Source organism: Cupressus sempervirens, chromosome 6 (assembly GCF_028749045.1).
Source record: "Cupressus sempervirens isolate cs-2001-9-10 chromosome 6, ASM2874904v1, whole genome shotgun sequence".
NCBI lineage: Eukaryota > Viridiplantae > Streptophyta > Pinopsida > Cupressales > Cupressaceae > Cupressus > Cupressus sempervirens.
In genome coordinates, this window is record NC_143123.1 from 535,242,766 (window position 1) to 535,268,547 (window position 25,782).

The following is a 25,782-nucleotide window of genomic DNA, read 5'->3' on the forward strand; positions in this document are numbered from 1 at the left end:
CCATCAACAAATATTCAGACGATACTATACTAGCGGGAGCCAACACCTTGAATGAGATAGAACAAATGCAACATATTTTAGAAACATACACTAAAGCTTCGGGGCAAAGAATCAATGCTAAGAAATCAAAAATCTTCTTCTTAAACACACCTGAGGATCGAGAAGATCAAATTTGTAATAATTAGGGTTCAAGAAAAGCACTTTGCCATTTAAATACCTAGGAATATACCTTGACAAAGGAAGCAAATCCAACCCAGGTTGGGACTATATTCTAAGGAAAATTGATAATCAAACAGAATCGTGGAAAGGAAGATGGTTGACCAAGGCTGGGAGAACTACAAAAATCAAAGTAGTTTTATCAGCAATTCCCACCTATCAACTCTCTTATTCACAATTACCTAGAAACATAAACCTTAAAATTGAAAAGAAATTGTGAGACTTCTTTTGGAACGGACTAGAGGATAAGAAAAAGGTGGCTTTAATCAGCTGGAGCAATATCTGCAAACCTAAAGAAACTAGGGGCCTAGGAATCAAAAATCTAGAATGGCAGAATGAAGCATTAGGAGCCAAACAAGTATGGAGAATGTATCAAGAAAGGGATAGGAAATGGGCCAGAATCCTATTTAATAAATATCTCAACCCCTCGGATGGTACATCTTTATTTAGAATTAGAGAACCCCCTAAAGGCTCTGCGGGATGGAACTTCCTTATTAAGTGTCAGGACTTGATATCCAAATACCTCACTTGGGATATAGGGAAAGGCGACAAAGCTCTGTTTTGGGAAGATTCATGGAATGGATACCCCCCCCCCAAAACTATTTAGATTTAACTCCAGAAGCAATAACTCATCTCAAGGCAATATGGGGGACAAAAGTGGAAGATTATATAGAGGAAAATAACTCTAAATCAGGCAAGACTTGGAAATGGAAAATCATATCCAACTGTGGACTCAACTAGGTGGATAAAGAGGGACTTGAAAACATTCTAAAAAGCCGACCAATTTCAATCAAAAATAGGGAGGACAAACTAATTTGGGCAGCCTCTAAAGATGGGATTTATAAAGTCAAAGAAGGGTACAGATTAATCACAAACTCACAAAGATGGGAAGCTAGTACCCTCCCAATTAATCTATGCTGGGACCCAACAAGACTCCCCAAAGCAGGTATGTTCCTTTGGGCAGCCATGCAAATGAGAATACTAACAATAGATAGAATTAAAAAAATGGTCCTTGAAGGACCATCAAGATGCATATTATGCAAAGAAAACGTAAAAAATGCAGAACATCTCCTATACTGTTGTAAATTTACTCAAGAGTGTTGGAGGTGGCTCCAATACAAACTGAATTGGATTGCCCCTCTTGCTGGCAAATGGATAGTTCATCTACTGGGTTGGCCAAAAGACCCTTCTAATAAAGTATATGGAAAATTGTGGAATATATCCCTAGCAATTTTAATCTGGGAGATTTGGAAAGAAAGAAATCGCCACATTTTTCAAAATCAAAGTCTTAATGAGCAAGCTCTCATCTCAAAATAGAAGTAGCTATTACGAAAGTTATGAATAGTGATCTTAGGTAGAGACCTAGAGAAGAAGGAACATTTTCTGAATGGGATGCGGAGATTAAAAAATTATGGTCTCTTCTAATTAATCCCTCTCTCTACTACAAAAAGAAAAACAATCTAGCTAGGCAAGCTTGCAAATGGGAACCCCCACTGCCAGGATGGAAATCTTGGTAAAGTAGGCATAGGATGCATCATAAGGGATGAATCCGGTAACTAGTTAGCAAAAAGATCCAAATCATTGGAAATGTCGACTAATAATGTAGCAGAACTTGAAGCAATAGAAGAAGGAATAAAAATATGCAATAGCCTTAATATTAAAAAGATTATAATTGAAGGGGATTCTTAGATCATAATAAATGCTCTCAGAAAAGGGGTAACTCCAAACTAGATCCTAAATTCTAAATTAGAAACGATTATTAAACATCTAAAAAAATTTGAAGAAGTAAGGTTCTCGCATATATATAGAGAAGGCAATAAGGAAGCCGATAGCCTAGCTAATAAAGGAACAGATGGAGAAGATTCTTTAATTTATAACCAAAATTTATAATTTTCCTCATCCATGGTTTTATTCATCGCCATTTTATTCCCCTCGTGAGATTTTATTAAACTTTAATCTGGCCTCGTACCAGATTATGGGGAATATCTTATATCTGTTCCAGCCTCATAATTTGGTTATCAGTCTCAGTATTTTGGGTGCGGATTTCATTACAGTTTGTTGATTTGGGTTCCCGTCGTTTGCATTAGTGGCATTCTCGAGTTCGTTTTCCTGACACGTATAAATTCTGGCATAGATTATCATTCTATCATCTAAATTATTGCAGAAGTGAAACGAATTTAGAATTGGGCTTGCTCGCATTCCTTACCATGATTACTCATTTAATTGTCATAATCTTCTATGTATTTGGAAATCTTAAAGTATCTGCTATTTTTATGGAGTTTGCTCCCTTTGGATTCCACTAAACGCTATCATTTTGATCGCTTAATTATTATTTTCTAACTCCTAACACTCCTTGCTGTTTATTATGTGATGTCTTACAAAAATCAGGTCCTCTGCAGCTATAAATCAGAATGGTTTAAAGATATATCTGAAGTCTTTTTGTTGTAATTATCTCGACACTATGTATGATTTTATAAATTGGGTTATGCCCCTTTTATCGATGTATAATATAGAACTACGGCCCCGGGCAAGAATGGAGGTTTTCTTTCCCCATTCTTTCCTACCAGTGCCCGTCAGAATGGTGGAATCCTTGTATTTTTAAATTTATTATTTTATTAATAAAAGAAATTAAAGGCTACGGCCGTTTACCGATCAAAAAAAAAAAAAAAAAAAAAATCCTAGTCTGATTGCAACTGCTGACTTTACATACTATAATCTTATAAAACGTACAACAATTTCCTACGGTTAGCAATCAATCACTTCCTTTTATGATGGTGATTAATTATTATTGGAATGGAAAACTGATTAGATAATCTGCAGGATCAAGGAGTTATATAATTGCTCACATATTACTTGCTGCCATTTATTTAAGTCATTTCCGCTCATCCTCAAGTAGATTATTTCTTGTCTTGTAGATTGTAACAAAAAAGATAGAATCTCCTGTTGCTACCACGATGTCCCCGATTCTATCAATTCTTACACAAAATACACCAATGCCAACGGTTTCTTTAGAAGTCACTAATCATTAATATGGAAATGATAAGGATGCCTGATAAGAAGACATGAATTCACATCCTATGTGTGTGTCTTACATCAGTCCTCCAATAGTGGCTAGGAACTGGGTTTACACACAAAGTGACGATTAGATGAGTGAGATACAAAATGCATTGCACTTGGAAATGCATTGTTGTTCATGAAACGTTAGCTCCAGGTATGATAACATCTTTTCCCAATAATCTTCATTCTGGAAGTCTCAACTGCCTTCGAACTATGTGATTCAGTTTCTTTAATGAATGCAATCAAGATTACATCGTCCATGTTTGTAGTATTGTTTTGAAAATCTCTTTCAAACCAAGAACTCTAATAATTCAGTAACAAAGTTCAGATGTGGTGCCTCTGTTTGTAACACTTGATTGTATAGACGTACAAGTTGACCTTCCATTTTACTTCTCTTCTGTTTGTTTTTACTTATATAAAACCCATCAGCTTGTGTAGGAAACTGTTAATTTTACTTACCATCTTTCTTTAAATTTGTATTCCTCCGTGGACTGCTGCATGTAATCTTTCATCTAGTATAATCTTCTAGGAATAATATACTATTAAATATTATGCACTAGTACTTTGTCGCTCACTTCCCATACCTGCCCATTCCTTCCATCGTGGAAATCTCATTTTGCATTATGTCTTTTTCTTATCTTTGATCGGGGATGATAATTTATAATTTTTTGTTTTTCTAAAATGAACTTTCTACCATGCCTTACATTCTTACATTTACAACCTGCTTTGATACCATGTTAATTTCTAGGATCGTTTTTGCAAATGTAGAATCATAGCCATTGTTATTGATGATGTCCAAATGCAGATTTGGATCTCATATAAATATGAGAGGAGACATGTCTCATGAAGAGACAGAGACATGTCTCTATGGTGTAATCATCATTTAAATAATATTATATTAACATGAATAATAATAATATGTATAACAATATATATATATAAAATATAATATATATTATATATAATAATATATATTACTAACATGGATAAGTATATATAGGAAATGATGATTACCAATAACATTAATGTATATCAGATCAAATCAATTAGACTTACGATACCTACGTGGTACCATTGGACTTGGTCTAAATTATGATTGTGTTGAGATTCAACTTCAAGGGTACTCAGATTCTAACTGGGCCGGAAGCTCTATTCATCGTAAAAGTACTATAGGATGTTGTTTTAGTCTTGGTTCTGCAATGATATCTTTGTTCAACAAGAAGCAGTCAACAGTTGCCCTAAGTTCAACTAAAGTAGAATACATAGCCGCCTCTATGGGAGCCAAATAGCCGCCTCTATGGGAGCCAAAGAAGCAATATGGTTAAGAAAGTTTCTAGTTGGATTATTTGGGAAGCCTCTGAACCCTACAGTTATGCATTGTGACAATTAGAGCTACATAAAGTTATTGGTAAATCTAGTTTTTAACAACCAATCTTAAGCATATCGAAATTCCTTATTATTATGTCAGACACATGGTGGACAGAGAAGTCCTCAAGTTAGAGTACATCAACACTGATGAGCAAACTGTTGATATATTCACTAAACCTCTCTCTAAACCAAAATTGGAGTATTTTTAGAGGTAAACTTGGAATGATTCAAATGTGATTATAACTCTTGAGATTGAATCTTAGTCATATTGTAAGATGTATATTTATATTCATTTAAAATTCTTGATGTTAAAGGGTTACTATCTCTCATGTGTGAAATATGTCACAACAGGTGACGATCTTTTATTGATATATATATTTGGAGGGTTGCTATTGTAAAGTGACGATCTTATCAATAGCTAGACCTGTTATCATGACAAGACTAAATTAAGTTGCTGTCCTGGAGTGCCCGTAGTCATGATAACAATGTATTATGATAAGACTACATTAAGTAGTTGTCCCGGAGTGTCGGATATCACGATACTTGTCATGATAGAGTTCATGAAATTCTGATTATTTGTTATCTTCTCGAATTCATTATGCTGTTGTCCTGGAGTGCCGGGAATCAGATAACTTAATTTCTTGATAGACATCACATGTTTGATGTCAGTGCACATATCAAGTGAACATCACTATGGTAAGGAAACATATTTGACTCAATCCTGCCTCTCTAAGAGAGAGTGTTAAAGCTATAGCTTCAGTTGAATTGAAGCATATGATAAATCAATAGAATATATATTGTACACTTGCTTATATATGTGTGTGTGTGTGTGTGAGAGAGAGAGAGAGAGAGAGAGAGAGAGAGAGAGAGAGAGATGATTTAAATTGAATCGGCCTTCTCTCACATAAATGTTGGTGTTGTTATCACTGATCAATGCATTATGAATGATTACTGCTGCCAAATCATATTGTTAATGCCCACTGAATTCATTATATTATATTTGTGTTTGAATCAGTGTTTATGTTTGACTATTCATGTCCATGTAGGGACATGATCCTACATGGTACTTGTCCACATAGAGTCATGCCCCTACGTGGGCATGACCTTTCACTCTATTATATATATTGTATGATTATCACTGCTTGGGAACATTATTCATTCAACTACATAATCAGTACCTTCAGCAGCAATACATATCAATATTTCAATCTGCACTCAGTCTGAAACATATTTGCATTATCATCCAGTCTGAAATTTTATCAAGTTATTTTTGGCATCAGTTTCTCTATTCTATATAATTCAAATCAGTTGTAATTATAACAGACTCAAATATATATATATCAGAACTTAAAACAAGAACATTATATTACTCTATCAGAGATCATCAGTTCTTTACACAACTTAATGTATTATATCCTATGCTCCACGGAGTTTCCGGGACGGGGACGTTTTAGGGGACGGGAACGTGTTTCCGGTACGGGTACGGGTCGAAGCCAAAATTTAGGGGACGGGACCTCAGGGGACGGCTATAAAATATAGGGGATTTTAAATTTTTTATATATGGAGAATTAGACTTCTTTAGAGATATATTTCTGATATGCATACCATAACAATGATAAATCATAACATTGATAAACCATTCACCATAGAATACATGGAAATTGAAAACTATTAAGATTAGAATCAAAATGAGAATATGATATGATGATATATCCGAATATCGCATACAATTAGCAAAAATGCCCAAAGGCTCCAAGTATCAATCTATCATCATCATGCATGAAATGAAAATCAAAATGACACAATGAAAGTAAATACTAGAAGTGTAAATGAGATGTCCAACTCCATAATAATCAAAAGCAATAATGTATCTGAGTATCTGAAAAGCAGAAAGCCAAATATATGGCTGTCCTCTAGGAATCTAAATCTCTATCTAAATCAAGATCATCATCAATCTCATCCTCTGAATCACTGGCAGGGGTAGGCAGAGGGTCTTCATCCAATGGAACTCCAAGCAGCCCTGGGGGTGTGTTATCCTCATCAATCTGCAATGCATCCTCAGGATTAACATCCCAACGTAGTGCTGGAGTCTGTCGATACTCAAGACTCTGTCGCTCCTGTAGTCGCAATACACTATGAACAGCCACAAGCTTCTCTGATCGTCTAGAGGTAAGGTTGTTCCTCTTGACCGATTGAATGAAGCTATATGTAGACCAATTCCTCTCTGCAGCAGAGGAACTCGCAACCTGTGAGAGAAGACGGGTGGCAAGGGCTTTCAGCTCAGGTGCATCTCTACCATGCCATGTCCACCATCCAATCGGGTCCTTTTGAGCTAATGTAGCTCTATCAGTCCTCGCCTCTGGTCTACCAAATGTTGGACCACGAAGATTGGCAAAGTCAAGCCATTGCCCTCGAATTTTTGCAGCATCCTCTGCACTATACATTTTTGAAAGGGCCTTGAAGAAGCCGTCCTTCACCTATATTGAACAAACAAAAATTAAGAAGTGAGAACTTAGAGTTTATAAACTTTACAAATAAAATAAAATATTTAAAAATGTATTATAAAATCAGAATTCTTTAATAAATTAAACTCACCTCCTCATCATTAGATGGAAGCACTCTCCCAGGCCTTGGTGCATACCATTTTGGATTGACTGCATAGGCTGCCATATGAAGTGGGTTGTTCATAGTGTTCCACCTTTTCATTACAATGGGCTTAAGATGCTCCTCGTAGAACTCCAAAGTAGGTTCCTTATCTTTAACAGCTTGCTTGATCTGCCCAAGCATGCTATCAAAAGTCTCATAAATCTCTCCAAGGCTAGGAGAGTCAGTATCAGCATATCTAATGACCTGCACAATAGGGTCAATGAAGGAGCAAATGTATCTGCAAATGAAAGAAAATTGCAAGTGAGAAACATAATATGTTAAAAAAATCAGCAAGTGCTTAAATCAAATTTTTTTTTTTATTAAATCAGCAATAATAACAATTATGATATCCACCAATTCTTAAGTTTCTTACCTCATTGTGGTCCACCAATGTTCATCTAGGATTCTTCGTTTGACAAGTCTTCCATCTGGGGTGCTTGATTCATGCCATCTATTCCACTCTGCATTGACCACCATGGATTGTAAGGCCTCTTGGACCTCAAGCATCCTCTCCAACAAAATGAAGTAGCTAGCATATCGAGTCTCCACAGGCTTGAGGAATTCTTTTTTGGAAAATGTCCTAAATAATGCAAGAGATGTGTGATGATTGCAAATAAACATTTGCACGTCTCTAGCCTCAAACACCATAGTCTTTATCCAATCAATTTTCCCAAAGTCCTTCAAGGTGTTATTCAATGCATGTACACAACATGGGGTCCAAAAAATGTGTCTATAGGTGCTCTCTATTATCAATCCAGCTGATTTACACACACGGGCTGAATCAGTGACTACTTGCACAACATTTGAAGTCCCTACCTCTTCTATAGCATCCTTCAAAATCTGAAATTGGAAGGATGCATCCTTCTTTTTTCCCGAACAATCAATGGCTCTAAGAAAATAGGCCCCTGCTGTACTAGTGACAATAAGATTGATGAGTGGCCGATGTTTGATATCGGTCCAACCATCCATGATAATAGAACATCCATCACTCATCCATGTTTGCCTCATATCCTCCATCAAAATGTTTACTTTTGAGTACTCTTTGTCAAGGAAAATGGTGCGTAATTTAGTCTCTCCTGGTGGTACAAATGAGGGACCAGCAGCATAAATATCTTTGCACATTTGTTTATAGAATGAGGAACGAGAAACATGGTATGGTATGCCATGAGCAACAAGAAATCTGCCAATGGACTCTTCAGCTCTATCTTTTGCTTGTATGTTAAATAAATCAGCCACATTGGTATCTCTCTTAGTCTTGGCCTTTCCCTTCCCTTTACTAACAGTGCTAGTGGGAGTCAATGAGGGTGTGGGTGTGCTACTCATAGGACCCCCGGATTTCAATAACTCCCCCTCCACATACAACCTATTGGCCTCAAGTTTTTCTTCCTCCGTAATTTTTTTGCAACCTTTCACCCCTTGCCCACCTATCCATAAAAGATGGCAATACACTCTTGTGTAGCTCCCAAAATAATGCTTCTTACATAAATGACACTCCCATTCCCTACTACCCCCCGAATTTTTCTTCTTATTCTTGTCTACTTTTGTGGCAAATTGTAGGAGAGGTTTCTTAGGGTTGAATGGGCCTTTGGCATATTGTTTTAAGGCTTTGGAAGGGCACTCAAATGGATTAGGCATAGGGACATCTACATTAGGCTCATCAATGGCTGCCCTAGGTCTTTTTCTTGGTCTTTGTAATTGTGACACTTGAGTTTCTTGCATGGCAACTTCCATGCTATCACTACTTCCCTCACTCTCACTGCTGCTCATGTTTTTGCCTTTGGATTTTACAATGATTTATAGTATACTGCTGCAAGTTATAGAAAAAAAAAAATTTCAATGTTCCATTAACATGCCCTCTTTATGTCATTGAAAAAAATGAAAAATGACAACAAACAACAATGAAGTTTGAATCAAACAAAAAGAAAATAAAAAACATACCTGGAATGAAGTAGAAATGAAGGCAAAACTTTCTCTTCCACCTCCAAAACACACTCCTCTTTTGTTGTTGTTGAATGTTCAATGTTTTCCTCTTCCTCTTCCCAACTTGCAAACAACTCCAAATGAGCAATGAACTCCAACTTTAACTATTTAAGAAGACACATTAGGGTTAACAACTTAACATCCATGTGGGCCCTAGGCGGAATAGAAAAGATTAAATTTTTAAAAAAAAAAACCATTTTTTTTAACTTTTTAACTCACCCGTGGCCGGCTGGAAAATAGGGGACGGCGTGGGCAAAAGGGTACGGGCGAGGGACGGGAACGCCGTCCCCGGTACGGAAATCCGTACCCAAGTTTCCTACAAAATTGTTTTTTGCGTTTCGGGGACCGTCCCCTTTCCCCTCAAAAAGGGACGTCGCAGGGTACGTCCAAAATCCGTACCCGCGTCCCCGTTTCGTACCCGGTACGGGTACTAGGGTACAGAGGCAGGGGACGCGTCCCCGTGGAGCATAGATTATATCATGATAACCGTTCAAGCTATTGCTAAGATCATTATCTTACAATAGCGACTTTACTAATACATCAAATGAAAGATCGTCACCTTTCAAGACATAATCCATATATGCAACATCGTAACTCTTTTAGCATTTAAAATATAAATAAATAAATATATTTAAATTTAAACATGACTGAGACTCAATCTGAGGATGTACAATTACATATTAGTCATACCGATTTTACCTGTAAAGTACTACACTTTCATCTTTACAAAATGTTTGGTAAATATGTCGGCATTTTTCTCTTCAGTGCTGATATATACGAACTTGATGACATTCCTCTCTACCATATCTCTGATGTAATGGTAGGGACTTTCTATGTGTTTGGATATGTTATGGAAAACTGGTTTTACTGATTATCACAATGTATAACTGTGGTATTCAAGGACTCCCCAAATAATTTAACCAATAACTTCGGTAACCATAGTGTTTCTCGAGCTCCCATTGAGGCAGCTATGTATTTAGCTTCTGTGGAACACTAAGCAATTGTAGACTGCTTCTCGCTAAACTAAGACATCCTAGCAGATCGAAGGCTGAAACAACATCCTGCAGTACTTTTGCGGTCGATGGAACAACTGGCCCAGTCTTAATTTGGATACCCTTGAAGTAGATATCTCAGAATATGTTTGGCTGCCATAAGGTGAATTTTCGTAGGTTCACACATGAACTGATTTAATGCATTTGTTGCATAATCAATATCAGGGTGAGTATTCACCAAGTACGTTAGGGAGTATTCACCAAGTACATTAGGGATCCAATTATCTGTCTGTAGTATGTAGAATTTGTAGGTTCAGATTCAAATGCATCACTTTTAAGCGTATGAAGATTTGTCTCCATTGGTGTGGATAATAGTTTATAGCCCATCATCTCAAATTTGGTCAAGATGTCAATATTATATTTTCCTTGATTTACGAAAATGTATTTCTATATATAGATTAGAAGACCTAGATCTTTTATATCAAAATCTAACTCAAGATCCTGTTTGAATTTTATGATGAGATGATCTTCCCCAATTTTCAATAAATCATCAACATAGAGTACAAGAATTAACATGTTACTATTTGATATTTTGAAGAATATAATAAGATCTGCTTCATTTTTGGAGTATCCTAGTTTGGTAAGGTAACTATCTATTCTTTCATACCATCCTCGGTGGGATTAGTTAAGACCGTGGAGAGCTTTTTTCAGTTTGCACACATAGGATTTTTTTTTGTCATGAGTGACAAAGCCTTTTGGTTGTTCTAGATATACTTATTTATCAATAACACCCTTTAGAAAAGTGGTCTTTACGTCCATTTGATGTATATTCTATCCTTTGGATGCTACAATGGAAATGATGGTTCTTAAAGAGGTATATCGAGCAATGGGAGCAAATGTCTCTTCATAGTCAATTCCAGCCTTTTGAGAACGAACCCCTTGCAACGAATTTGGCTTTTTGTTTTTCAATACTACCATCTGGCGCATGTTTGATTTTGAATAACCATTTTGAGAAGACAACTGATTTGTCCTTAGGTCTAGGTACAATATCCCATACATCATTTTTTAACATAGATTGGTATTCCTCAATCATCGCATCTTTCCAAGCTTGACATGTTAAAGCCTCTTCGACATTTGATGGTTTAAATTTGACGAGTTCGGATATAAGAGCAACATAGCATGAATGACTTCTTGTTTTCTCACTTCTTTAAAGATTTCATCAGGTGCTACATTATTTTCTTCAATCATCTTCCTTGCCCATAGTGGCCTTTTCTTTTTGTTGGAGATTTCAACATTTTTAGTGTTAGATGATAAGGGTTCATGATCTTTTTACCAATTCTTCCTGTGAGTCTCAACCATAGGGTTTTCATCTAATTCTGTAGTTCGTTCCTTGTTTGATTCTTCAATGCTCTTAGAAAATTTATATGCAGTATCTTCTTCAATTTTAATGTCTTTGAATTTCAATAGTTCTTTGTCCTAGAATATAAACTCTATAACTTTTAGAGGATTTACTATAGCCAACAAATATGCCTTTCTTCCTAGAGGGTTCTAGTTTGAACCTCTTTTCGTTAGGGACATGAATATACAGAGGACAACCAAAAATTCTCAAGTGACTTAAATTTGATTTGTTTCCTGTAAAGGCTTCTTTAGGAGTTATATTTTTTAAGATTGAATGAAGACATCTATTTTGGATGTAAACTGTCATATTTGAGGCTTTTACTCAGAATGAGATGTGGAGATTTTGATCATTGATCATGGCTTAAGCAAATCCAATGATAGTTCTGTTTTTCTTTTCTACCACTCCATTCTGTTGTGGATTATAAGGTAGTGTATACTCCTTAATCCCAACATAAGTGCAAAATTCTTTAAAGTTTTTAAAAATGTATTCACCCCCATTGTCTCATCTTAGAGTCTTGATTTTCTTCCCAAATTCATTTTCCACTATAGCCTTATGAATTTCAATAGTACTTCATTTGATTCTTTCATTTTTAGAAAATAATTCCAAGTTTTTCTAGGGTAGTCATCAAGAAAAATCACATTATACAAAAATCCCCCTACTAAGGGAATTGACATTGGACCACAAAATTAGTGTGGATAAGTTCTTGTAGAACTTTTGATTTATGTTCACTATGTGAAAAAGATTCTTTGGAGTTCTTTCCTGAGGCACATCCTTTGTAGGTTCCAATATGATTAAATTTTATATGAGGTAATCCTGTCACAATTTTCTATGTAAGGCAGGGCACGAAAATGGAGGTAACCTAACCTTCTATGCCAAATTTCATTAGTATTGGAAACTTCATGATTAGTGTAAGATTTTGAATATTATAGAGTTTATATAAACTTCCATCTCTAAACCCTATAGAGATTGCAATTTTGATGTTGGAATTTTTAGGCCAGGATAGAATTTTATCTTCTTGAAAGATGATAAGATATCCTTGATTTTCTAGCTTCGAAATGGAGATAAGATTTCTTTTGATGCCAGGTACAAATAATACATCTTTTAATTGCAAGGTAACTTTGGTTTTTAGTTGAATGGAGCAGGTCCCAATCTCTTTTGCTGGATATGTGGAATTATCCCTTATAGTGACCTCTTCAGTTGAGTGTCCTTAAAAAGTTTCAAACTGGTCTCTGAATCTAGTTATGTGCCATGATGCCCCGCTCTCAATTATCCAGGTATTCTTGTTTGAGATTAGTTTACTTGACAAAGCTAAGAAGAATAGTGGATTTTCTGCTTCTTTGACTTTAGCTATAGAGGCTTGAGCTTTCTTCCGTTTTGTGTAGTACCTGTGAGTGTGTGTCCGAACTTATCACAGTTTCAACATTGTATTTTAGACAAATCTCTATTTTTGTGGGTTTGATTATTCTTCCCTCTTTTCTATTTGAAGTTTCTTTTCTTCCTTTTATTGTTTGTGTTAGCATGTGGGGCTTGTATTTCTCCCTCTTTTCTTGGACCAATCCCTCTTGTAATTAGTCTTTATTCTTCTTGAGCACAGTCATTCTTAAGTTGATAAATTTTTGGTAGAGTAGGCTGTGCACTAATACCCTGAATAAAAGATTCCCAAGTAGTTGGTAATCCTTTAAGGGCTATTAGGGATAATCTATTTTCAATGGTTGAAAGTTGATCTTTCAATTATGAAATTATCATTAAATAAGATGTAACTGATTCTCCTTTATTCATCTTGATATGCAAAAGTTGCTGTTTTGAGGTAATCAGTCTGCTCGTATTATTGAACTCATAAGTATTTTTAATAGTCATGAACATATCATAAGTAGTTGTTAATTTTGATATGGTAGGAAGGATATGATCCTTATCATCATCAATAATAATTTTCATGGTCGTATTAGTATGTCTTTTCCAAATTGTTTTATTTGGATCATTATCAAACATCAATTTATTTTCTTCTACATATGATTCTAGTTCAAGTTCTCAAAGTAGTATCATAATTCAAATTCTCCATGATACAAAATTTGATGCTCCTTCAAGTCTGTCCTCGAGTTTGACAGTGGTGACCATGATTACTCTTTTGGATGAATGTAAGTTTGAAATTTTAATTGAAATTTCACCATCTTTATTTGATCTCTATCAGTTAGGCTCTGATACCATGTTAGGAATTTAAGATCAGAGATAGAGATTAAAATGATTTCTATTCAATTTTTGTTCAGACAATAATGACTTAGAATATACAGATCGGAGATAGTCCTTTACTGAATATTTAATATTGCAACTGATGAACATAAATCTGAATGCTCAATTACATTTTTTTGTCTCAAGTATCTACAGTAATACTGTTCAATGTTATATCTGCAGGTATAAGGAATTCACTGCTCTATGGAGAATATAGTTTATGTAGCAGAGAAGGATATTTCCACTTTTACTGATGTTCTTTCTGCCACGATAACATAACATATATATATCATCAGAAAGGTCATGACTATGTGGGGTCATGAGCCTTATGTAGTATGAGCCATGTAAGGTCATTGACTTACGTGGTCATGACTCTTTGAAACATTTTCGTTAGCACTAACAAGTGCCCGATCTGCACTATTATACAAGGTCCGATTATTATACAAGGCATTATCATGATCTAAAATGACTTCATAATACAAGGCCTGATTAGGCATGACCAATTATGTTGTGCGATCAAGTCTATGTGCAGATTAGTAAATCAATTAAACCATTCAATGTATAATGAAGCACAAAATGAGAATGTAATATATTATATATTACACACACACACATAACACACACACGTGTATATATGTGTATATATATGTATATATGTATATCAAAGTAATGAGAATCGGAACTGGATTGGAATTGGCAAGGCCGAATCAAATCGCAAATAGGCCACAAGTCGGCAAATTAAAAAAATCCTTGAAATTTAGAGATCTTAACAATTTAAAGCTTATTTCATGCATCCTTTATTGAATATAACTTAAACACACTATAACATCATCAAATAGAAACTAACATACATAAACATGGAACATAAATGATAAATCCATCATATACGTAACTACATTACACATAAAATGTAAATTGTAGTTGAAGTAAATAGAAATCATAGGATCATAATGAATCAAATCGTATAATGTATGTAAGATGAAGATCCATAAGACATTGAATCATAAATGTATGTAAGATGAAGATCCATGAAATGTATGTCTATTAGTATCTATAAACATGGAACATAAATTATAAATCCATCGCATACGTAACTACGTTACACGTAAAATGTAAATTGTAGCTAAGCTAAATAGAAATCATAGGATCATGAGTCAAATCATAGAATGTATGTAAGATGAAAATCCATAAGACATCAAATCATAAATGTATGTAATATGAAGATCCATGAAATGTATGTCTACTGATTTTTTGCAATTCACAAAGGTGACTTTGACAATTTTTTGCATGAATCTCATGAATCGGCGATTCATGCGATTTCCTGGCAATTCTTGTTACTATGTATGTATATATATGTATGTATATTATATATGTACATATATATACACAAATATATGTACATATACACATAAACACATATATGTATATATATGTATGTATATATACGTATATAGATATACACACATATGTACATATATATATACATACACACATACATATATATGTATATACTTACACACATACATACATACATACATACATACATATATATAAACACACGTACATATATACATACACATATATACATATCTATAAAAACATACATACACACACACACACACACATATATATATACACACACACACACATACATATATACATATATATAACATTATTTGCTTACTGCCATATGCACTGTGACAACAGCGATACAATCAGGATCAATGTTTGGCATAGCCACCATCCCAGTCTCAATTGAAGAAGATTTTAGCTTACCAACATAGTTGAGCAGTATTACTGTGAAGAGGAGGAAGACCGAGTTACCAACTGATGATCTTTTTCCATAGGAGAACAAATCAAAACTTTTAGTACATAAGGAAGAGCTTGCCCCACGAATCCCAGTTGATTCTCAGAAAGACGGAATGTATCCCAGAACACGTCAGTAGGTTGAAGAGTTTGGACACATTACCCGACATGCTAGGCATGATCCAGATTCATATCTCAATAGGGGCAGCACATGGTAGTATTGGTATCTTAACCCAATCCAATTGCTATGGCAGGTCACTTTCTGAAGTTGATACTCCAGGTGCATGTGAACAACTCAATTAAATCTGCAGAAAATATATATATATATATATATATATATATATATATATATATATATGTTATATTGTGCAAATGGTATTAAGATTGCTGGGAAATATATGATAAATTCTGTAGTCTGTTCATTGATTTCGAATTCTGGCAATAAACATTAAGTTTGTGGAACGAAACCTTACAATCTAGTGTACCACCTTTTGGAATAGAATAGACTGCGAGCTTGCAGTCAAGCGCGTCCATATTAAAAATATAAAACTTTAAATGTATTGCAAGGGTTATTATCGGGTGATTGATTCCTGTATCCTATGTGGATCTGTTGGTCTACTAATTATCTCTGCCTTCCCCCTGAGATTGAAAATACAGCAAAACTAAACCAGAGAGATACTCAGAAATCAGAATTCTCTAACTTAAGAAATGTTTGACAAAATGTCAAACAACCGGAAGTAAAATGAAAGGCTGATTGGCAAGGGGATTATGTTGTTCAATATATTGTATATTGTCACTGATGTCAAAGCATAACTCATTGATACCAAGAAGGAAATAATTAATGTCACAATTATCTTATCAATGTGATGGAGCCTAAATTTTTGCAAAAGTTAGGATTTAGGATTTCCATTTAAGAAATAATGTTGGAGATCTGATGAAGTCTTATCATTGATTCATGTTAAGATGTGAAAACATATTATAGAATCTGTCAAGGAATCTATGATTGTGTGCTAGTTCCAAAGTGACAGAGACTTAGCATCAGCAACTGTATTGTGCAGATATATTAACAGCATGTCATATTATGAATAATGAAATTCATATGTGGCTAATCTCATACCATATCATAATTGGATGTGGAAGCTGTGATTAAAGTATTCTGGACAGTGAAGTAATTATGTTTAAAGAATGAAGCCAACATTGTACTTATAGAAGCAGTTTTAAACTTTCAAGGTGTGACCATATTTCTAATTGCCCTATCCTTTACAGCCATGGAGTTTATTGTATGCTGTGTTGAGCTGGTTGCAACCATCTTGCAATAGCATCTGCAGTGGTATCTGGATTAAAAGTCCTGTGAGCTGTGGGTTTGTTTGAACTTTGATGAGTGAAATGAAGCAGAAGAAACTCAAAGACATGTGCACAGAATGTATTTTATGGGTCCAAATGCTTTTGGAGAACCGTGGCATTTGCCTTGCTCACCTCCAAAACCGATCATTGACCTTCTATATGAAGATGCCTTCAACAGATTTATTGACTTGATTAATTCATTGACAGCCGCACAGAAGTTTCCATGTCAAATACCAACTACTCATGGTTTCATGCAAACATGTCCCCTTTCATCTTCCATTAGCAAGATTTCTAAGTTACTTAAGTATGAAAACAATGAATCAATGAAGCCTGTGCTTGGAGGGCGAAGAATTACATAGTGGGAAGCAGAAGAGAAGACTCACATTCAATGATCTCTGTTTTCAGCTCCTAGAAAGAAAGTTCAGGCTTTGCTTTCTAAAGACATTGGAATTGTTGTTTGACATGGACATATCCGGACAATGAAACAGGCACGAAAGGGTTGGATGCCAAAGAGGAAACTAATCTTGATGTAGGCTTTCTAGAGAATGGCACCTCACAATTGATTGAGAGCAAGCAGGAACAATTGACAAAAGTATGACTGTATGGTAATCCCAGAACTGAAAAGGGAAATGATTATCTACCAAAAGTGGGCATTCAAATCCCCATGGATAGAACTTGTTAGTTCGTCATTCCTAGAAGAAATTGAGGTCTCAAATAATAATGGTGGTTGTGCTTCAAGAAGAGGAAAGTCCTTCACAATCATAAGTTTTCCGCAAAGTTGCATGACTAGTTTCCAAGATTATCGAACGTCAAACATCTGAAAATATCATACATGTGCATAACACTGGAGATGAATGCCTATGAAAAGGGAGCAAACAAGTTTTATAAAACCCCTATTTACATTGCAATAGTGTAGATGATTATTCAAGTCCTGATAATTCAAATTCTTCAGAAGTACGCTCAAATGGAGTCGGGTTTACTTCAAAGTGCTCGGTTGATGTAATATCAGTCAAATGTTTATGCAGTTGTTTTCTCCTCGTGATTTTAATCGCATAGACATGAACCCCAATGCCAATACTCTACTCCAGGGGATCAACATTTCTCCGGGCAAATATCTACACTACAAGATAAAATAGTGAATGATTGTTGTAGCGAATAAGTGCATCAGTTACAAATTTAAGCAGTGATGGCATCACATCTATAAAGATATGAAGATTGGAAAACGCAGGAGGTCACCGGAGGTTATCTTACATATGCAATGAAGATTTATGGCAAACAATAACAATGTCAAACATCCAATTTAGAATGATGAAAATAAGCAACGATTATAATACACTTCTATAGCCGAACAATGCAAAGTTGATATTAAGTTTGGGTATAATAGAAGAAGATTTTATGCATGAAAGGATAACATAGAAGTGACGGGTCTCAAACAAGCTTTTTGCCCTTGATAGTAGAGTATTTTACGAAGATCACACTCATCAAATATCAATAAATTTTCACATGGCGTCTATTGTCGGTAAAATGTATAGTGTAGCCGACGAGTAGAGTAGTATCCGAACAGGCATGTGACACTTGAGTCACCCCTTTGGAAAGGTATATGTACACGTTCGAGATGGACTTTGGAATGATGATGGATCATTGTAGTCATTGTAATCAGATTGTAATCTGCAAGTGCACACATGAATAAAGTATCTGTTTTGAATTGAATTGTGTTATACATGTGTTGAACTTGTTACCCTATGCGGTAAACATTTGGCGTCGTTGCCAGACGAACCTGGAGCGAAGGAATAATATGAAGATTAATGCCGAATTTGCCAAACAAGGATCGAAACAAGGTAAAAGATAAAAATGAACTAAGTACAGCAAAAGAAATTTTAATTTTAACACAGCAAGCAGAGCGTAGACAGAGACTTCAGCAGATCATCGAGGGGCACCGAAGGGGTGAAGAGGCACAGACGGAGGGAGTGCACTCACCTAGTAGATTGAGGAGTGCCGAGGAATTGTTGGAAGAAACTCGACAACGCTTGAATTTGGTGGAGGAAACAAGGGAAAAATTCCTTAACCTGTATACACCAAGGGGAGAGTGTTTGAACGGAAGGGAAACAACTTGCGCGGCTTGGAGTGCCGAGGGAGCACGAGCGTGGAGTGATCTCTTCATTCTCGATACACCGGACGAACAAAGACAGGCGGAGAATAGAACGTCACTTGAAGACTTTTCACCAGACAACGCAGTTGTTGGGAACAAGACTGTTATCCAGAACAATGCGGAAGTCCAGAATAGCGCAGGAGCACAGAACAATGCGAGAGTCCAGATCAGTGCGGGAGCTCAGAACAGTGCAGGTACACAAGTACCTCAGAATCAAAGGCAAGTAACGATGGCTGGCCCTAAAGAAAAGTTACCCAAGTTTCACGGTGATGGTTCAACAGACCCTATCAGACATTGTAAAACGTGTGAAACCATATGGACGGAAAATGGTGTGAAGGATGAGGATGATTGGGTAAGACAATTTCCAGCAACCCTACAGGGTGTGGCGATAGATTGGTTTTCTGACACTAGTCCTCAGAAACGTAATACATGGGAGAATGTTAAAAATGAATTTATAGCAGAATTCAGATTACTCCGAGATGATAATGAAATAGTGGCAGAAATCTACAGCACCAAACAAGGAAAGAATGAGACAGTCCGAATCTATGCTAGGCGATTGAAAGAATTGATCGGAAAGATGGAGAGTCAACCAGCGGATGGGTTGAAAAAACGGTGGTTCGTGGAGGGGCTACGGCTGGCACCACCGACGTCGTACGCCGATGCATATACTTGTGCTATGGATTTGGAAAGTGAACAGAAGACGAGTAAGAAGAAAAAGCATAAGTCCTCTGATTCAGATGATTCATCCTCGGAGAGTAGTAGTAGTGATGAGGAATCAAACAAGAAGGTGAAAGCCCTACAGAAAGACATGCTTCAGATGATGAAAGAATTCAAAAATTTGAAAAAGAATCCAGATACAGTAAAAGGAGAACTGTGGTGTACAGACTGCAAGGAGGACGGCCATACGAAGGGTTCATGCCCGAAGAAGCAGTTTTGTGACATCTGCCAGGTGGCAGGGCATTCCCTGAAAGAGTGCTCGTTTAACTTGAAAGCAAAAGGACACCAACAGGTGTTAGTAACGCAGGAAGCATCGAACAATAGCAATAACACAACCAATGATGCAACTTCAGGTGGCTATCGAAATAATAATAGATGCGGAAGGGGTGGAAACAATAACAATAACAATGGAGGTCGGAGTAGAATACAATATGATGCGAGTGGACAGCCGATGATACAGTGCCGGGCATGTAATCTTTGGGGTCACTTCGCGAGGGACTGTACTATGAAGGAGACGTTGTAGCTACTGTGCAGATGGTGTGGTCCACAGGACCATGAAGATTCAAAATGTCCAAAACAAGGCATAAATTTATTAAGTATTAAAACATGTGATGAGAACGTGTTGTCGATCACGCGGGAGTAGGCGAGGAAAGCAAAATATCCGAATGCGGAAGAAGAGAAGGAGAGGTTACAAAAAGCTTGAACAGAGATAGAGAAGCAGATGAAAGCGGAGAAGTCACATGTAAAAGGCACCGCTGAAACTTCGAAAAGAAACTTGGCAGAACAAAACATGGTTAAACAGATAATGCAAATGGAAGTGCCAATTAAATTAAATGATCTCACCATGCCACGGCTGCGTACGACTATTATAAATATGACACCGTCCCCGAGAGTGACGGAGGAAGCAAAGGATAGTACGGAAACAACCATAACAGCGGCAACAGACCCGATGTTACTAGCACTTACGACAGGTAGACACCCAACAGTGGTGGAGATGGGCATTTTGGGTACGGTGCTAACGGATACAATAGTAGATGGAGGATCGGGGGTGAATGTGATGCCGGAAGATATCTGGAAAAAACTTGGACAACCAACACTATGGCCACCCACCTTTCAGTTACTAACAGCAGATCAACATGGGATAAAACCTTTGGGCACTCTGATGGCACAACCGGTAACAATTGGGACACAACCATTTTTCACTGGATTTTGTAGTCATTCCATTAAAGAGAAGAGGGTATGATGCCATCCTGGGACAGAGGTGGCTGGTGCAAGCTAAGGCAAAGCATGATTGGAAAAGGAACACCCTGTCCATGGAGAAAGGAGGTAGGAGATTTATAATTGATTTGCATACACAGATGATAGGAGAAGAAGCAGCGTCCTCGGACTTTGAAGGCGAAGGCGAGAATGATGAGAAGGGAAAAAAAGGATGGAACCAGATGATGAAGGGGTGCTGAGATTAGGAGGGTCAACTGATGATGACCTAGATTCAGTAAACAGATTGCTACATTGGCAAATGGAAGACTATGAGGTCTTTCCGAGCTGCAATATTTTGAGTTTCTGAAGGAATACAGTGAACTGAAGGAGGGAGAAGCGCAAGTGGATGAAACACCTGCCCATACGTTCAGTAAAGATAAACCAATGAAGTATGAAGAGCCAACAGTGAAAACAATGAACTTGGGTGATGAGGAGAATCCGAAGAATATTTTTGTAGGAGACGATTGGAACCCAGTATTGAAGGCGGCAACATTTAGAATATTCATGGAGTATAAAGATGTTTTTGCTTGGACGTATAAGGACTTAAAAGGAGTACCACCGAAATTGTGTGCATCGGATACCATTAATCGAAGGTGCGGTACCAGTACGAAAGCGACCGTACCAAATGAACAAAAACTATGTAGCGCGGGTCGCGGAAGAGATTGATAGGATGCTGGAGGCTGGTATCATCTTCAAAGTGCAGACAAGTGAGTGGGTATCATCAATTGTGATATCCTTGAAAAAGGATGCAACACAGATAAGAATATGTGTGGATTTTCGGTGTCTAAATGCCGTAACAATTAAAGATCCGTTTCCGATACCGTTCATAGATAGCATTTTGGAGGAAGTGGTGGGGCATGAAATTTACTCATTCATGGACGGATTCTCGGGGTATAATCAGACATCCATCGCTGAGGAGGATAAAATAAAAATGACATTCATTGTTGAAGATGGAGTATATGCGTACAATAGGATGTCGTTCGGATTATGTAATGCTCCGGTGACTTTCCAAAGGATTATCCTATATATATTCGATAAGATGTCTGTTGGAAATTTTAAGGCATTTTTAGATGATTGGTCGATATTTAGCTCAGAAGACAAACACATAGCGGCGTTAGGAGAATGTATGGAAAGGTGCATGCGAGCAAGACTAGCATTGAACCCGAAGAAGTGTAGGTTCATGGTGCCTCAAGGGAAGCTGCTTGGGCATATAGTTTGTAAAGAAGGACTAAAGACGGATCTAGACAAGGTCCGCGTGATCTTAGAAATGCCACCCTCGACGGATGTGTCGGAAGTGAAGTCATTTTTGGGGCACATCGGTTACTATCGGAGATTCATTAAAAACTATGCAAAATTTGCTTATCCGCCGGACAAACTCACTTGCAAGGGTGAATCTTACAGATGGGAGACTGAGCAAAATGAAGCCTTTGAGGGGTTAAAGAAAAGGTTGGCTACGGCTCCAATTTTGGCCTATCCGAATTGGGATAAAGAATTTCATGTCCATGTAGATGCCTCAAATTATGCCATCGGAGCAACACTGGCGCAGATTGGTGACCAGGGGTTGGACCATCCAGTGTATTTTGCAAGTAGATTGTTGTCAAAGGCGGAGATAAATTACAGTACCACAGAGCGAGAGGCGTTGGGGATGGTATATGCAATGCAAAAATTCAGACACTACTTGTTGTCCACTCCATTTGTGTTCTACGTAGATCATCAGGCATTACTATACTTGGTCAATAAGCCGATTATTCAAGGAAGAATAAGCCGATGGTTATTATTATAGGAGTTCACATTTAAGATCGTGGTACGGCTAGGAAAGAGTCATGTGAGTGTAGATCACCTATCAAGAATAAAATCGGGAGAGCCACCTAAAGGAGTTAATGATGATTTTCCAGATGCACAACTCTTTCATGTTATAGTATTACCAACCTGGTACACAAGCATTGGAGAATATCTATCAACGGGGCAGTTTTCAAGTGACATGTCAGCGAACGAAAGATGGAAATTGGTGCTGAGAAGTCGGACATTTCAATTAATTAATGGACTATTGTATAAAATGGGATCGGATCAGATTCTAAGATGGTGTGTTCTCAAGGAGGAAATTTCAAAAGTACTGATGGAAGCACACGAAGGCCCGGTGGGAGGACACATGGGGGCCGGATACTATTGGGCGGAAGATAATTTTGGCAGGACTATGGTGGCCGACTATATACAATGACGCCAAGGAGTGGGTCGTGCGTGTGATACATGCCAACGGGCTGGAAAACCATTGAAGAGAGATTTTATGCCTTTGAATCCCTTGCACACACAGGAACTTTTTGAGAGGTGGGGACTGGATTTTATTGGACCACTGAAGGTGAGTAAAACAAGGTGCCGATACATCGTGGTAGCGACGGAGTACTTAACTAAATGGGTGGAGGCACCTGCGTTACCAGACAATTTTGCAGTTAGCACAGCAAAAATTTTATATGAACAAATTATTACAAGGTACGGGATCCCACTCCAGTTGACGAGTGATTGTGGGGGACATTTTGTTAACCACGTCATCAGAGTACTCACTGCTGATTTCAAAATTTACCATTCATTATCGAGCCTGTACTACCCAAGGGCTAACGGATAGGTAGAAGCAACGAACAAAATTCTGGTGGGAGTGATTTATAAATCCTGTGCAGTTGAGGGAGAAGAATGGGAAGAGAAGTTACCATCTGCTTTATGGGTGTACTACACCTCGTATAAAGTAACTATAGGACACACCCCGTTTCAGCTAATGTACGGACAGGAGGCAGTGGTGCCGACCGAGTTCATGGTACCAAGTTTAAGGATAGCGATTGAGAATAAACTAGGCGACATGGAGAGCTTACGGGAGAGACTGTACAATCTGAACAAACTCGATGAGTGGCGGTTGCAGGTGCAGTGGGCAACCAAAGTTACGCAAGAAAGGAGGAAGGCATGGCACGACAAGCACTTAAAATTAAACAGATTTCAACCTGGTCAGTTAGTACTAAAATATAATGGATGAAATGAAATAAGGCCTAGAAAATTTAAAGTTAAATGGGTTGGACCATACAAAATACGGGAAGTTGGTTATAGCAGAGCAATTAAATTGTGGACACTGGATGGAAAAGAAATACCAGATGCCGTAAATGGATCAAAGTTGAAAATATACAGGGAAAGGAAAGATCCTTCACCGACAAATAGCTGAACGAAGAAAAGATGTCTGTAAATAATGTATATATGTAGGAAGTGTATATTTTGGAGTGAAGTTAGGATAGTTTAAGAGAAAAAAAAGAAAAAAGAAAAGTGTGGCAATAAATAAGAAGTCAGATGTGGAAGTTAGAGAACAAGTGAGAAGGTTGAAAACAAATTATGATAAAAGGAAAAAGAAAATGAGATGAGAAGTATGTAGTTGGAAGCAGAAGCGGAGCTGAAGATCAAGAAAGAACAGGTCTACAAGCTAAGGGCAGAGGTGAACAAGTTGCGGATGTGGACGACCACTACGCCAGGGACGCATCCCTCTGTCTAGTACTTATGCATTGATGCATTTTGTCAGTAAAATTTTGTTATGAATTTTGTTGTATTGTCGTCCGGAGACGACTTTTCTTTTGGGGGGGATGATGTTGTCGGTAAGATGTATAGTGTAGCCGATGGGTAGAGTAGTATCTGAATGGGCGCGTGACACTTGAGTCACCCCTTCGGAAAGGTATATGTACACTTCCAAGATGGACTTTGGAATGATGATGGATCATTGTAGTCATTGTAATCAGATTGTAATTTGCAAGTGCATACATGAATAAATTACTTGTTCTGAATTGAATCATGTTATGCATGTGTTGAACTTCTTACCCTATGCGGTAAACAGCGTCAGGAATCTTATTAAAATAGATGTGTGTGTGTTCTCATATGCAAGTCATGATTATGATAAAAGACCCAAACGTACATCACCACCATTTTCTCCTTTTTCACTACATCGGGGAGGTGAATGTATATCAAGAAGATGTTCGAAGTAAAAGTGTAGCATATGTAGGCCGTGATTCCTAGATTGACAGCTAATTGATTCCATTTCCATTGATATTGAAATCACGATTACGCATTCAAGTAATAGCATTTTAATGTTATTTTATGGTTATTGTAGGTTTAATGAAGGTGTGTGCTGAAGGAGAAAGCCTGCGTGTGTTTGGGATATGGAGACCCAAACCATATTCATATTCTTTAAATTAACGTGATTTCTAGAATGGGAAATGCATTACCAATGTTTCCATCGTAGTATGCAAGGCTCCGCCTTTCTTCTATATAGTTTGTAGTTGCTTGTTATATCCATTTAATCTTGAAGCATTTGGGATTATTGTCTTAGTTTATTAGAGAAGTAAGTTTGTAATCCTCTAGGATTATAGGACAATTTAAATTATGAATGGGATTGGATGTCGAATGGGTGTGTCTGTTCACCCACACACCTCTTCATTATTTATAAATATTGATGCAAGAAATGAATGAGACACAATTTTTGATACAAATCTTAAAAACTTTTACATACTATATACTCACTCTTGATATATTATTTTTCATTGGCAAAGAAATGGAATTTTGAACTAAGCTCGTGGTTATTGGATCATTGAGTAAATATTTTA

The 25,782-nt window shown here is 37.0% G+C and overlaps 2 protein-coding genes across 3 annotated transcripts in view; one reads left to right on the forward strand and one right to left on the reverse strand.

Moving 5' to 3' along the window:
* The window catches only part of LOC149553370 (Vps51/Vps67 family (components of vesicular transport) protein), a 188,060-nt gene that overhangs the window by 147,679 nt on the left and 14,599 nt on the right, over positions 1-25,782 (forward strand). The gene's annotated exons all lie outside the window — the stretch shown is intronic.
* LOC149553371 (uncharacterized) lies at positions 6,460-9,555 on the reverse strand. Of its 2 annotated transcripts, XM_089788835.1 has the most exons (4): positions 9,226-9,555; positions 7,661-9,094; positions 7,237-7,525; positions 6,460-7,118 (listed from the first exon to the last, which is right to left on the reverse strand). In XM_089788835.1, the coding sequence occupies exons 2-4, from the start codon at positions 9,052-9,054 to the stop codon at positions 6,555-6,557; spliced, it is 2,247 nt and encodes a 748-aa protein (XP_089644961.1). In that variant the 5' UTR covers positions 9,055-9,094; positions 9,226-9,555; the 3' UTR covers positions 6,460-6,554. The 2 variants fall into 2 exon arrangements, with proteins under 2 accessions (XP_089644961.1, XP_089644960.1); XM_089788834.1 differs by having other exon boundaries at positions 7,661-9,555.

What these genes read in the sequence shown, in the direction of transcription:
- LOC149553371 (XM_089788835.1), bottom strand. Translation starts at nt 9,054, where the DNA reads ATGAGCAGCAGTGAGAGTGAGGGAAGTAGTGATAGCATGGAAGTTGCC. An exon ending in CATTGGTGGACCACAATGAG is followed by an intron (nt 7,526 to 7,660) that starts GTAAGAAACTTA and finishes TTTCATTTGCAG; the next exon opens with ATACATTTGCTCCTTCATTG. An exon ending in TTCCATCTAATGATGAGGAG is followed by an intron (nt 7,119 to 7,236) that starts GTGAGTTTAATT and finishes TGTTCAATATAG; the next exon opens with GTGAAGGACGGCTTCTTCAA.